We start from the raw sequence: 12,569 nt of genomic DNA on the forward strand, positions 1-12,569 counted from the left end.
GAGAGGTAGGCTCTGGGAGAGGTAGGCTCTGGGAGAGGTAGGCTCTGGGAGAGGTAGGCTCTGGGAGAGGTAGGCTCTGGGAGAGGTAGGCTCTGCTCTGGGAATGCCATCTTGATAGGCAGTATGAGTTGTTAAAATGGGTCCATTTCAACTGGCATGGGCAGAAGCCCCTCTCCCAACACAGGGCTAGGAGATCAAGTGCTTAGAGTAGCTACAGGAGCTGGATCGGCCATCCCTCCGCTGTTCCCCAAGACCCTGGCAGCTCCCGACGCGCAGTGCTGGGTCTCGGCAGTGCTGGGTCGACAAGGCAGCTACTGAGTGCCACTCCCGACCTCCTTCCGTGCCCTCCCACAGCTCCTTCCAGTAACCCACTCTGGAACACCAAGTTCTGTGCAAGGCTGTGCTAAGCCCAGGCCAGGCACACTGCCAAGACAAACCTCTCAGGCTGTCCCTTGGAGCACTCAGCTCTCCAGGTGCCTGGGAAGTACCCCTCTAGCCCTCTTCCGGCGCCCCTATGCTCCAAGTAGGAGTTGTACAAGAGCTCTCTTTAGCTTCTGTCACTTGAGCCCAGCTGAAGGGGTAGAGTGGGCAATGGGGTGGGGGTGGGGTCTGCCTCCTGGATAAAGTAATAGGAGAGCCTCAGGGCTGGGGGTGGGGGAAGGGTGTGTGTACAGAGGGGCAGGAGACACCACAGGGGACAGCAGCAAGAGGCGTTCAGCTTGTTGCCTGCGTCTTACTTTTGTGTTTGTTTTTTTGTTTTCTTCTGAATTGGATATGGCTCTCCTCACTCAAATACTCATATGCATTATGGAAATTATGGAAATCAGACAGCCAGAAGAGCAGAAAGCAGTATCCTATATTTCTTCTACATTAAAAACAAACAAACAAACAAACAAAACCCACTACTCAATTTGCACCTTTCTTTCTGGTGATTTTATAAAATGCAATGAAGACGATTGGGGAATTTGGGCTGGAGAGATGGCTCAGTGGTTAAGGGCACTGGCAGCTCTTCCAGAGGTCCTGGGTTCAATTCCCAGCATCCATAGCTGTCTGTGACTCCAGGATCCAACACTCTCACACAGACATACATGCAGGCAAAACGCCAATGCACATAAAATAAAATATTGGGGGGTTTGGTGCTGGGGATTAAGTACAGAGTTCGGGTGTATATTAGGCAAAAGCTCTACAACTTAGCTTTGCCTCCAGATCTTTCTATCATCAACTTTTTTTTTTTTTAATTACATTTCTGTTTTGTTTTTTTTTTGTTTGAGACAGAGTCTCACTTCATAATCATGGCTGCTGGTCTGGAACTCACTCTGTAGACCAGGCTGGTTTTGAACTCAGAGGTCCACCTGCCTCTGCCTTCCTAGTGATAAGATTAAAGGTGTGCCCCCACCATGCCTGGCCTAAATAAAATATTTTTAAAAATTATTTTGTGGGTGCCGTGGTGCGTTTGCGGAAGTCAGGGGAGGAGCTGGGAGAGTCAGTTCTCTCCTTCCACCATATGGGCCCTAGACATGGAACTCAGGTCGCCAGGCCTGGTAGGAGGTGCATTTACCTGCCGGCTCCCTCACAAGCTCCGTCATCAGCTTTTACAGATGGTAACAAAGGCAGGTCTGGGCTGCGTGGCCATTTAGCTTTCTAGTGTCTACTGGCTTCTGCAACCACCTTCCCAGAATTATCCCAATGCATGCCTAGGTTCATAAGACCAGGCTGCCATCATTTCCAGGCTCAGAACTGCCTTTGCAAACCTTTGTAGAGATTATGTCCCCCAGGCTTCCACCCCCTCTGCCGGTCTTCCGTGCTGCAGACATTAGCAATGGCTTCTTTCCCAGGCCTTCCTGTAGCTCGTAAGCGCCTTTGTGGAAATTAATAAAAGATGAGGCCTGTGTAGAGGTGGCTCTATGTCGGGACACATGGCTCACGAGCAAAGAAGTCTGGATTTCAACCCCCAGTCCCATCTTATGCGTTAGAGAAGGGCCCAGTACAATCCGTGAGGGTGGCATCTCACAGGCTCCACCTGACTGCCTTGCAAATCTTTAACTCTCCTTCAAACACTTGTCCTGCGGCTTCCTGGTGGGGGTAGAAGAACAGGGTGCTAACCATTATTACACCTCTTAAGTTTTACCCTGTAAAGCAGGTCCTACCCTTATAGACGGGCAGTAGCGGTTAAGGCTGAGTGTCAGGGCTGCGTGGGATGGAGAAACACACGGAGACCTAGAGATGTAACTTGGCTCGGTGTCAAGAGCCCCAGGATCACCCAGCCCTAGATAGCAGTGGCCCTCTCCTCATCACTGCTGGGAATGGCCAGTGGCTGGAACTATCACAAATTCTATTTCATTTTGTCATGGGCTTCTGCCGGTGTGACCTGTCAACGGGTCTGCCAACACTGGGCAGTGGTGGGAAGGGCTTGGTCATGGTGGTAAAGACCAGGATATGTGTGGCTAGGTAAGGGGTTTCCCTAGCTTGCAGCTTGGAAGGCAATGGGATAGGGTTGTCGCACTGTCCCTCTGCCTGGTTCCGGTTCATGTCTTTTCTGTTAATGGCTGCTTGGAAGACTCTGTTTCCAGCCCTTCAGTCCTACCTTCAATACTTTCTTTCCTTTTTTGTTTGTTTGTAGACAGGCCCTCACTATGTAGCCCAGGCTGGCCTCCAATTCACAGCCCTCGCAGCTCAGCCTCTGGGCTGGGATTATAGGCGTTAACCAGCGCACTTGCCTCTGTCTCAAAGCAGGAGCCTAGATAGGGCTGGTCCAGTTTCACCCGCTGACTTTGCCTCTTCCATTTGGTCCAGCAGAAAGCTCTGCCTGGGTTTAGGGACCGCCATGACTGAAGTTGGTTGGTGGAAGCTGACCTTCCTCCGGAAAAAAAAATCCACTCCCAAAGTGCTCTACGAAATCCCGGACACCTACGCCCAGACGGAGGGAGGTGCAGAGCCCCCAGGACCCGACGCAGGAGACCCTCACAGCGACTTTAACAGCCGTCTGGAGAAGATTGTGGACAAGAACACCAAAGGCAAGCATGTCAAAGTCTCCAACTCAGGCCGCTTCAAAGAGAAGAAAAAAGTCCGGGCCATGTTGGCAGAGAACCCCAATCTCTTTGATGACAGAGAGAACAAAGGACAATGAAAGTGGCCGAAGAGAACCATAGCGCCGCCCTGCTCCCTGCCACTGGTGGGGTCTGAGGCAGGAGCTTTCCACGCTGGCCTCTTTGGTCATAGCCACGTGGCGGTTGATCCCTGCTGGCAGGAACACCCGGTTCTTAGGTTTGTATTTATGTGCCCCGACTTTACGAAGAGCCTCCTCCTCCCCATGATCACATACAAAGACACTCTGGTCCAGCATGAAAACTGAGACCTAGAAGTACTGCTGTCCTTGACACAGTGGCTTGGCTCACAGGGAGGTGGCAATGGCAGAGAATAGACAGAGAACAGGCCGGACTCCACCCTCTCCCCAGGTAACGGGTGAAGCGTGAATTTGATTCGCTGCTCCCTCGACTTTCTCTACCGGTGACTGTTCCCTGGGCCAATCCAGGGAGAGCAGAGTTTCCAGAAGTCACGTGACCGTGGTTTCCTTGGTGCCAGAGTTCTTAAGCTTGAGATCACCTCTTAATTCAAGGAGTAAACTTCCTGGAACTTTGCTCCCAAGAGTGGAGGGGCAAAGGACGCGGCCACTCCCCGGGGTGCTACTGAAGGCTGGCCCAGAAATACTCCTGACCTTGACCACCACTTGTGTGGGTGCTGAATAACATACCCCCAAAGAGAGGCCTCACTGGCCGGCCCAAGGGTTCAAACTGGAGGAGTGGATGGGTTTCCCTGACTCCTTCCCTGATAGTATTTAAGACAGATGAGCTCCAGGAGTGAATCCTGGAGCCTCGAATTTTGTTGGAAAATTAGGTTTTACTTAGGAATAAACAAGGCTGCAGAAACCATGGTCTTATTTATACTCTTGCCTCACACGAATGCAGATAGAAGGTTCCCACGAGTGAAGTGGACCTTTGGGCCCTTCAAACTTCACGTGTGACAGTGCAGGGGCTGTGTCAGTAATGCCACCCTCAAACAAGGCTGCTTAACGGCAAGGGAGAAAGGAAGGAGAAAGATGACCCCCGGACAACAGAGAGGCCGAGGGGGGAAGGAGAAAGATGGGCAGATTTCTGAGTTCGAGGCCAGCTTGGTCTACAAAGTGAGTTCCAGGACAGCCAGGGCTACACAGAGAAACCCTGTCAGAGAGAGAGAGAGAGAGAGAGAGAGAGAGAGAGAGAGACTTCTCTGAAGTCAGGTATGAGAGCAAATCCCTGGAACCTTGGCTCTTTGTGGAGGCAGGATTGCAGGTTCAAAGGTCAGCCTGGGGTATACAGCAAGAAACACACCCAGAGCTCCTCCGGGCTGTGGACCCTTTCCTCCCTCCTCCTTTTCTTACAGGATGTCCCCATCCCGAATGCTTTAGTTTAAGGACCAGGGAAGAGTTCTCACCCTGTAATGTTAAATCTCCTTGCTTAAGCCACAGGACCTGAGAACTGGAAAGAAAACCAAACCAACACCCCCCCCCAATCATCCAAATCTTTGGAGCTCCTGTTGGGACCAGGGAAAGAGCAAGGTGGCTACTCTGCTGTGGTCCAGCAGCCTTAGGGTCAGCTCCTCAGACTGTGCTGGGCACACCCCACCCTAGGGAGCTGTTGCTGAGGAAGTTTATTTCCCAAACAAACACACCTACACAAGGAGACCTTTGTTAGGTGCCTCGCCCAGGCCAGGGGAACTCAGGGGATAAGGGAGGCAGAGCAAGGGCTGAACAGAAAGTAGGCTCAGCGCCCTGCCTTTACCTCAGCCTTTGCATCCCTTCCTTCTCCCCAGAACTTACTAGATCTCACTAGTTACTCAATTCATAAAGTCTCCCCAAAGGAGCTGAGGCCTCCCTCAATCTTACAGCCTTGCTGTTAGCTACCACACCACATACACTGCTTATAACAGAGACTTTCTAGTCCCCTAGCCCCCATCACTGAGGCAGGTACTGCTGACAGCGCCGCCATCTTCTCTTCCGGTCAGCCAGGGTCAGACCCATCAGGCACTTTGTAGCTGCTCTGTTTGTATGAACCACGATGTCCCGCCCACCCCAGCACCTTCTATTCTTGAATGTCTCTTGTCTGTTGGTGTGGCATGGGCAGGAACAGTTATCTTCTGTAGAATGGGACTGGGATGAGACAGGAAATTGTTTACGTTGTAGGCCACTGGGAGGTGACAGTCACCAAGGGGAATGTGCAGGCTCTGGAACCAATGGGAGAGAGCCAACCGGTTAGCCCAGAGGCCGGGTGTCCTCTAGGACCCACACTGTGGGTCCCTTTCACAACAGCCCATCCTGAGATTACTTAACCCCAGGTAGGGAGAGAAGATAGATACTGGGCACAGACCTGTTTGTTCTTTGCTTTTTTGAGACAGGAGCTCACACTGCAGCCCAGGCTGGCTTGGAACTCACTACATTCACCCCAATCCTGCCTCCCAAGTGTTGGGATTGCAGGCATGATCCATATTACTTGGCTTCCATCTTTTACAAGTGCTAGACACTCTACTGCTGAGCTGTATCCCAGACCCTTCCTTCCCTGGGCTCCCTGGCCTCTAAGCTTTTTTTTTTTTTTTTTTTTTTTTTTGGTTTTTCNAGACAGGGTTTCTCTGTATAGCCCTGGCTGTCCTGGAACTCACTTTGTAGACTAGGCTAGCCTCGAACTCAGAAATGCGCCTGCCTCTGCCTCCCAAGTGCGCCACCACGCCTGGCTGCCTCTAAGCTTTTTACACGCACCACCACAGTCCCAGAAAGATCTCTGCAGGAATCTTCCGGGGAGACAGTGCATGTCCCCCTAAACTGGAGGCCTGGATGGCTAGAGAGATTGAGCTGCCCCAGGGAGTTCCAAGCAAAGCAGCTACACGCTTTCAGGAGCTGCTAGGAGGAGGAGCTGAGAGGGTAAATATGTGCAGGAGACGGGAGAGGCTATGGTTATCAACCACAGTTTCACTGGGAAGCAACCCAAGCAGAGGAAGGGGGAGGCAGAGAGGCTGCCCGATACTGGCCTCCACTGCCCAGTAAAGGCCAGCCCTAGCCACTGGGCTCCCCCTGCTGGACCCAAGCAGAAAAGTCCTGTAAATCCACTCCCCAACTGTCCTGTCTGCTGAGGCGCCTCACTGGGGCAGGCAAAGTGGAATCAAGTTAAACATTAACGTCACATACGGCTGACAAGTTTTTATTACACACTTGTGCACTGGAACTGACAGCTGAGATCACACTAAAGCCCGGGGGGAGGGAGCACACACAAGCCCCTAACAGCCGTGGGGTACAACACTTCTCAACCACTCATCGGCATATACTGATAAAGTCACAGTCCACGGCACATTAGCAAAAGGGGTGAGGTAGGTAGGGGTGCCCGGCTGATGGCCACAGGGTCAATGTCCTTCCTGGACCCAGGCTTAAGTGGGGGATCAACACAGGACAAAGTTGCCTTGGGAGGAGACTTTGTCTGTGTGACAGAGGCTGAAGCACACCGCCACAAAGTCAAAAGAAGGCAAGTGTCCAGGGTAACAAGTTCAAGGCCAACCAGAACATAAAGTGGTTTGTCTGAGTCACAGCAAACACGGCCTGGCCTGGCTCCTTTCCGTGGTCGGGAAGCCTTTTGTCTATCTGCAGCCTGATTAATCTATTACTGGAAACAGAGTCAGAGCAGCTGCAGCTCCCAAGCTGGGCTTCCCCCAAACCCAGGAGCAAAGTCAAGAGAACACTTACGAGATTCTTTGCTATTTGTGATTCTCTACAACCCTACTGCACTTTGTTCCAGCCACTAACTGATTCGGAGTTCAGAGAACGTGGAGGGTGAGTCCTGGAGAGTTGTAGGTAGAAGGGATAAGAAAGGAAATGGCTTAGCTTAAAAACAAGAACTGGAGCTGGGCCTGGTGGCATGAACCGGGAATCACTGCTACTCCAGGGACTGAGGCAAGAGGAACTCAAGGCCCACGCTTGCCTGGGATATAAACAGTGAGTTCAGGGCTAACCTAGGGGAAGCAGAGGCAGGGCCACCCATGGCAGCTCCTGGGGCCCATCAGGCACTTCTCGAAACAGTTCAGGGGCCAGCAACTTAGTCTTAAAATAAAAGGTAAAGAGAGACAAATGCTGGGACTCTCGCTCAGTGGTACAGTGTTGCCAAGCCTGAGCAAGGTTTAAACCCAGTGCCGCACACAGAGAAGGTAGACCTGACTTCCATTTCCTCACCCCCTTAACAGTCACCCCCCCTTCCCCCTGGTGATTCCCCAACATTCTTGAGTCCAGTGTTAAGGTGCAAGTCTCTCATACACCCAGTCTTCCTCTCCGTGGTGGGTCATGGGTCCCAAAGGGGAGTCTCCTGTTGCCAGGCCTCGGCGGAAGACGATACGGTCATGGAGGCGGTTGGTTTGGCCTTGCCAGAACTCCATCACTTGGGGGTACAGGATATAGCCACCCCTGCGGGAAGAAGCAGAGGTTTACTGCTCCCACCTCCCTCTCTCATCCCAAGCTCTTTTGCTTCTGGGATGCAGCTGAGGACTTCTCAGAAAAGGCTATCTACGATTTCACAGACAGGGCCCCAGGGTCCTTTCCTGAACGGCCAGCAAGCATAGGTATCGCTTACCAGTATTCTGGCTTGGGCACCTCTTGGTCCTGGTAGAGCTGTCCCAGTTCCTCATTTTTCTTTCTCAGGTACTGTTCAAAGAAGACGACAGAGGAAGAGCCAGCCACAGGAAATGATTCACTTAAGGACTTAGAAACCTAGGCTCTGGGGCAGGAGCCAGGCCAGGTGCTGGGGACAGAGGTGAGGGAAGTCGACCCCGACACTGGTCAAGAGGAGGGCCAGACAGAGGAGGCCCGTCTCCCATCATCCCCTGCTCTTCTCCCCTAGGGACATCATCCTTTTCTGCTAGTTTGACAAGACCCTGGCATCTCCTGGAGACAGCCTCTGGGGATGAGCTCAGAGCCTGGCTCATGAAGAGGATTATACAGGAGCCCTACTTACCTCCCGGCCGGGGATCACAGAACTCTGGCGACTGACCACAGCCCCAATCTGGCTGCTTTTGGGGCGGGAATGGAAGTAGTTCTCGGCCTCCTTGTCTGGGAGTTTCTTCACGGAGCCTTCCACGCGCACCTGTTGGTGGATGAACCTGGCTAGGTGGTGCTTGACACTACTAACCCTTTCTGCTAGCGCAGGCCCGGTTTCTCCCTGTTCCATCAGCTGCCCCAACATGCCCAGACCCATCTAGACTGAGAGCTTAGTGAGAGGCAGAGTGGCCATGCCCAGGCAGAACAGGATTCCTACATTCATTTATAAATTCACCCCTGCCCACCCAGCCCACCAGAAGTGGTTGTGGGGAAGACCACTCACCTGACGGTTCAGGGGCTCCCAGTAGAAGACAAGAGAGGCAAAGGGGTTAGAATCCTGGGAAGAAGAGAAAAGTCATAGGTACGGGAACGGTAAATCGGTGCCTCCTGCACGTAGGAGGAATGCGGGAGATGGAGCAGGGTACCATCAACAGATGCACTCACTGTTACATCTCATTTAAACCCTCAAAGGTGAGCCTCCGGTGGCATAGCTAAAGACAGGCCCTCAGGGGCCGAGTAACATACTGAATTTTACACAGCCAGTGGTAGAGCTGGGTGTAAGCCAGGTTAACTCCAGTGTGAAGCTTGGCCATTCCAATCACCATCCTTGTAGTTTTGAATATTTCTGTTCTTGTTTTTTGACACAGGGTCCCACTCTGGGCTAATTTGTGCTAATCCTCCTGCCTCAGCCTCCTGAATACCGGAGAGGTGTGAACCACCACACCCAGCTCACTCATGGAGTTTTGACAGTTGATGTGACATGCATCCCCGGAGTGGCCTGATAAATGCATATGAAATGCCAACTCCTGTGTACCTTAGAACTGGTGCTGGGAACAAAACAGATGAAATAAAGGTGACAACCTTTGCCCCACAGAGCTGACAGGGTAGCAGAGGAGATGTGTCAATCATGTGATCATATAAACAAATGCATAGCCAGAAGCAAAAAAATTTATGTATATACTTATATATGTGTGAATGTATGGGACCGTGCAGATGAGACTGAAGGAACGGGTGCTGATTGGGTAGCAGATATGGAGGTGGGTGTGGCTTATTCATTCACAGTGCACAGGCCTGGAAGCAGGAGGGAGACTGAGCAGGGATGGTGTAAGCCAGGGCTGGGTCTAGTCCTGTCCATCCTGGGAGGATTCATCCTGACCCTCACCAGCTCTTTTCCCTTCCGGCTCTCGTAGTTAGTGAAGAAACGGAAGCCGTCCTTGCCAAAGCCCTTCAGCAGCAGCATGCGGGCAGAGGGTTTTCCGTCTCTGGGGGGCACACAGCAGAGCACCAGGTCAGAACCCAACCCACTGTTCTTACCCCAGAGCAACCCCTCTAGCCACGCCCCCTTATTGAGGCAAATGTCAACAGCGTAAATCATGTAGACAAATGCATAGACATAAACCGAAAAGGAAAGACCTCAGAGAGTCAAGCTGTGGGGTCCAATGCCATCAAACAGTGCCCTTGGGAACTTGTCCAGGAGGTATAAGTGTGATTCCACTGTGTGGGGGCTCCTTGTGGATCAATCAGTACCCCCGTAAGGGATGTATGGCACACTGCCCTAACCACCGTGTGACGGTTTTTGGAAGATAGAGGTTTTTAGGAAGGCAATTAAGATTAAATGTAGTCCATGGGGTGGAACCATCTCTAATCCAGTAAGACTGGTGTAAGAAGAGTGAGAGAGACAAGACAGAGTGAGGACTCTCTCAAAGGTCACATAAGAGTGGCAATCTTCAGAGGCAACACCAGACACCGCCCCTGACGACCACTTACTCTCAGACTTCCAGCCTCCAGACGTGTAAACAGTAAGCTCCTGTTGCCCATAGAACTCTCCAACACTGACAAAAACCTTGCAGTGCTGGGAGAGACTGGACCACCACCAACACACTGAGCCAATGCATCACACAGAGGAGCAATGGTGGACGGCCCTCTGCTCAGAGCTCTGGGTAACACTGAGGATGTCAAAGCCCCATCTTGATTCCTGGTGCTTTAGTGAGAAGGGACGAGAGGAGCTGAATAAGGAGGCTGACCTTAGAGATTTCTCACAGGGTATGGCTGCTTGGTAATTCCCATGCCCGGTTTCAAGAGAGGGAATAGGGCCTCAGGGCCAGTCCCAACAGATGTAGCTCCAAAAGGGAAGACAGGGTTTGAACAGATAGGAGCCTGAGAGAGGCCAAGGCCGTGAGGGGAATACATCAGGGATGGAGATGTACAAGGAACTGCATTTTATCTCTAGAGAATATTCAGTGATCTGGCTTTGGTTTCCCAGTTAAGGACTGGTTTACTGGGGCTCAGAGAAGGCTGGCTTTAACAGCAGAACTGTAGATTAATAATGTTGAGAACACTTAATTTAGGTCTTCCTAATCTCCATCTGGAGCCACCCACACAGGGGCCCCAGGCTGTGTGTACCTGGTGCAGGTAGCCAGACACATAGCGTTGGCTTCTCTTATGTCCGGACACTGAACAGCCTCCTCGAACCAGGAAGCAAACTGCTTCATGGGATCCAGAGAGGTCAAATGCGCCTCCTCAAATGCCTAGAAAGAGAGGTTGACTTCAGTGAATGAACAGTGTTTACTTACTCTGTGCCTGGCAAGGGGTTAAGATGCTTTTCAAATGTAAATGCATTTAGCCATCCTAATGGTAACTGTGAGAGAAAGAAAAAAACCAACCAAACACTACCCAGGAAGTAGGTTCTATGTCCATTTACAGATGATGAGACAGGCATACAATGGCCCTGAGTCTCCTAACGAGGAAGGGATGAACCAGGGCTGGAGTGTGCTGAAGTTCCTGTGGGTCACCTCATTCTTTTTCATGAAGTAGTTCCAAGGTTTCACAAAAGCCTACCTACATCTCAGTCAAGCACTCCTGCAAATGTTCACGTACGAGCACACTTGGCCACTGTAGTGTGGCTCTCTGTAGCTCTGAATCTTAATCCCAAAATTGATCTCTTGGTCCCTGACCTGAGGGGGGAGAAGATCATGATGAGGGAGGTTAAAATGAAGAGCTTCCAGGTTAGCCTCGAACTCACCGTGTAGCAGGACCCTGAACTCTGGACCCACCGTGCCTAGTTCATTTGGTGCCGAAGGTGGAACCTAGAACCCTCATACACAACAGGCAAGACTCCACCAAACTGAGCTACAAGCCCACTTTCCGTTCCTTTATTATTTTATATCACGCTTATGGCTGTTTTAAGCATTTTACAAATGCCTAAATAAAGACTGGTGAGATGGCCCAGCAGGTAAAGACATCTACCACCAAACCTGACAACCTGAGTTCATTCCTGGTGACCTACGACATGGTGGAAGGAAAACAAAACAAAACAAAACAAACAACTCCTGAAAGTTGTCCCCTGACATACATGTACAAACACACACACGCCCTCTCTAAATGTATAAAAATGTAAAAATGAGAACCCCCCCCCCCAAACCCACAGCATTCTTGTGAAGTAGGTATCACCACTTTACAGGTGAATTTATGCCCAGGGAGCATAAATTGCCCATGGCGAGACAGAAAAGGGTTGGGTTCCAACACAGGTGGGTTCTGAAGTCAAGGGGCCTATGAGTACATGTTAATCCACCTTTCCCCTGAGGCCCTCCCCAGTGGTTGTCTCTGAAACCCTCTTCTCCCATCAGGGTGACCCCTAAATCTTGCTGCCTTGTAAGTGGCCCCTGAGAGCACAAGGCGCTCCTCCAACCCTTTGCTAGATAATTTAGGGACACCCCCTTTCCGTGTCCCGGCGGCAGCGGCAGCACCTCTCGCTCCCCGCGGTAACTCTTGCGCATTGGTCCCAGGTCCATGACTGCGCTCCGACAGCACAGGTGACGGAGGTAGCCCGTCCACTTCGCAGGTCTCCTGAACGTCACGGTGACGCTCAGCAGCCCGCACGTCATGTAAGCAGTCGGCCACGTGACCCAGCGTCGCCTGGCCCTGGGTTCGGAACCAATTGCTCAGCTTGTGTGTCTAGCCTGAGAAGGAAGAATTTACTAGAGCCCCAGACAAGCTAATAAGTCCCAAGTTCTCGGAACCAAGGTGCCTAGGATCAGCCAGTAGCTGTCCAGGACCAGAGCAGGGATCCAGACGCGGAGAGCTTATTGGTTTGAGTTTCCTTAACGAGACCAATTAGAGCGGGAACGGAGGAACCCAGCAGCCAATGGGCAGCGCCACCAGGGGCGGGAGCAGAGAGACAAGGAAATGCTGTCACCGCCGTTAAGAAGCACGTGGAGGTTTGTTAAAGGTATAGGGACCGCAGCCAAGGCGGGGGCGGGGCGAAGTCTCGGGGCTGGAGAGGAGAGGTCCACATTAAGTGGCCGGCCTGTGGCGGGCTACTGAAGAAGAACGCAGGGCTGGAATCCCCTCCTGGAGCAGCGGAGGTTGGAAGACTGGGCAAGAAAACATGGCTTGGGGGCCAGCCTCTGAAGCAAAGGTGATGGGGACACAGAGGGAGAGGCGGAGGGAGAAGATTGTGGCTTGA

At 51.9% G+C, this 12,569-nt stretch overlaps 2 protein-coding genes across 3 annotated transcripts in view; one reads left to right on the forward strand and one right to left on the reverse strand.

Moving 5' to 3' along the window:
• Positions 1-3,926, forward strand: part of Prr15l (proline rich 15 like) — a 6,093-nt gene extending 2,167 nt beyond the window's left edge. The window contains exon 2 of one of the 2 annotated variants that reach the window (XM_021214014.1): positions 2,794-3,926. In XM_021214014.1, coding sequence (XP_021069673.1) covers positions 2,825-3,127 — 303 coding nt within the window. In that variant the 5' untranslated portion in view covers positions 2,794-2,824 and the 3' untranslated portion in view covers positions 3,128-3,926. The remainder of the gene's footprint in view (positions 1-2,793) is intronic. The other variant, XM_021214013.1, reaches the window with a different exon arrangement.
• Positions 3,927-6,193: 2,267 nt separating this feature from the next.
• Positions 6,194-12,139, reverse strand: Pnpo (pyridoxamine 5'-phosphate oxidase). Its single transcript, XM_021213298.1, has 7 exons — positions 11,851-12,139; positions 10,508-10,632; positions 9,267-9,366; positions 8,388-8,441; positions 8,022-8,150; positions 7,641-7,711; positions 6,194-7,474 (listed from the first exon to the last, which is right to left on the reverse strand). The coding sequence occupies exons 1-7, from the start codon at positions 11,986-11,988 to the stop codon at positions 7,306-7,308; spliced, it is 786 nt and encodes a 261-aa protein (XP_021068957.1). The 5' UTR covers positions 11,989-12,139; the 3' UTR covers positions 6,194-7,305.
• Positions 12,140-12,569: the final 430 nt, after the last annotated feature.

The sequence above is a fragment of the Mus pahari genome, chromosome 14 (genome assembly GCF_900095145.1).
Source record: "Mus pahari chromosome 14, PAHARI_EIJ_v1.1, whole genome shotgun sequence".
NCBI lineage: Eukaryota > Metazoa > Chordata > Mammalia > Rodentia > Muridae > Mus > Mus pahari.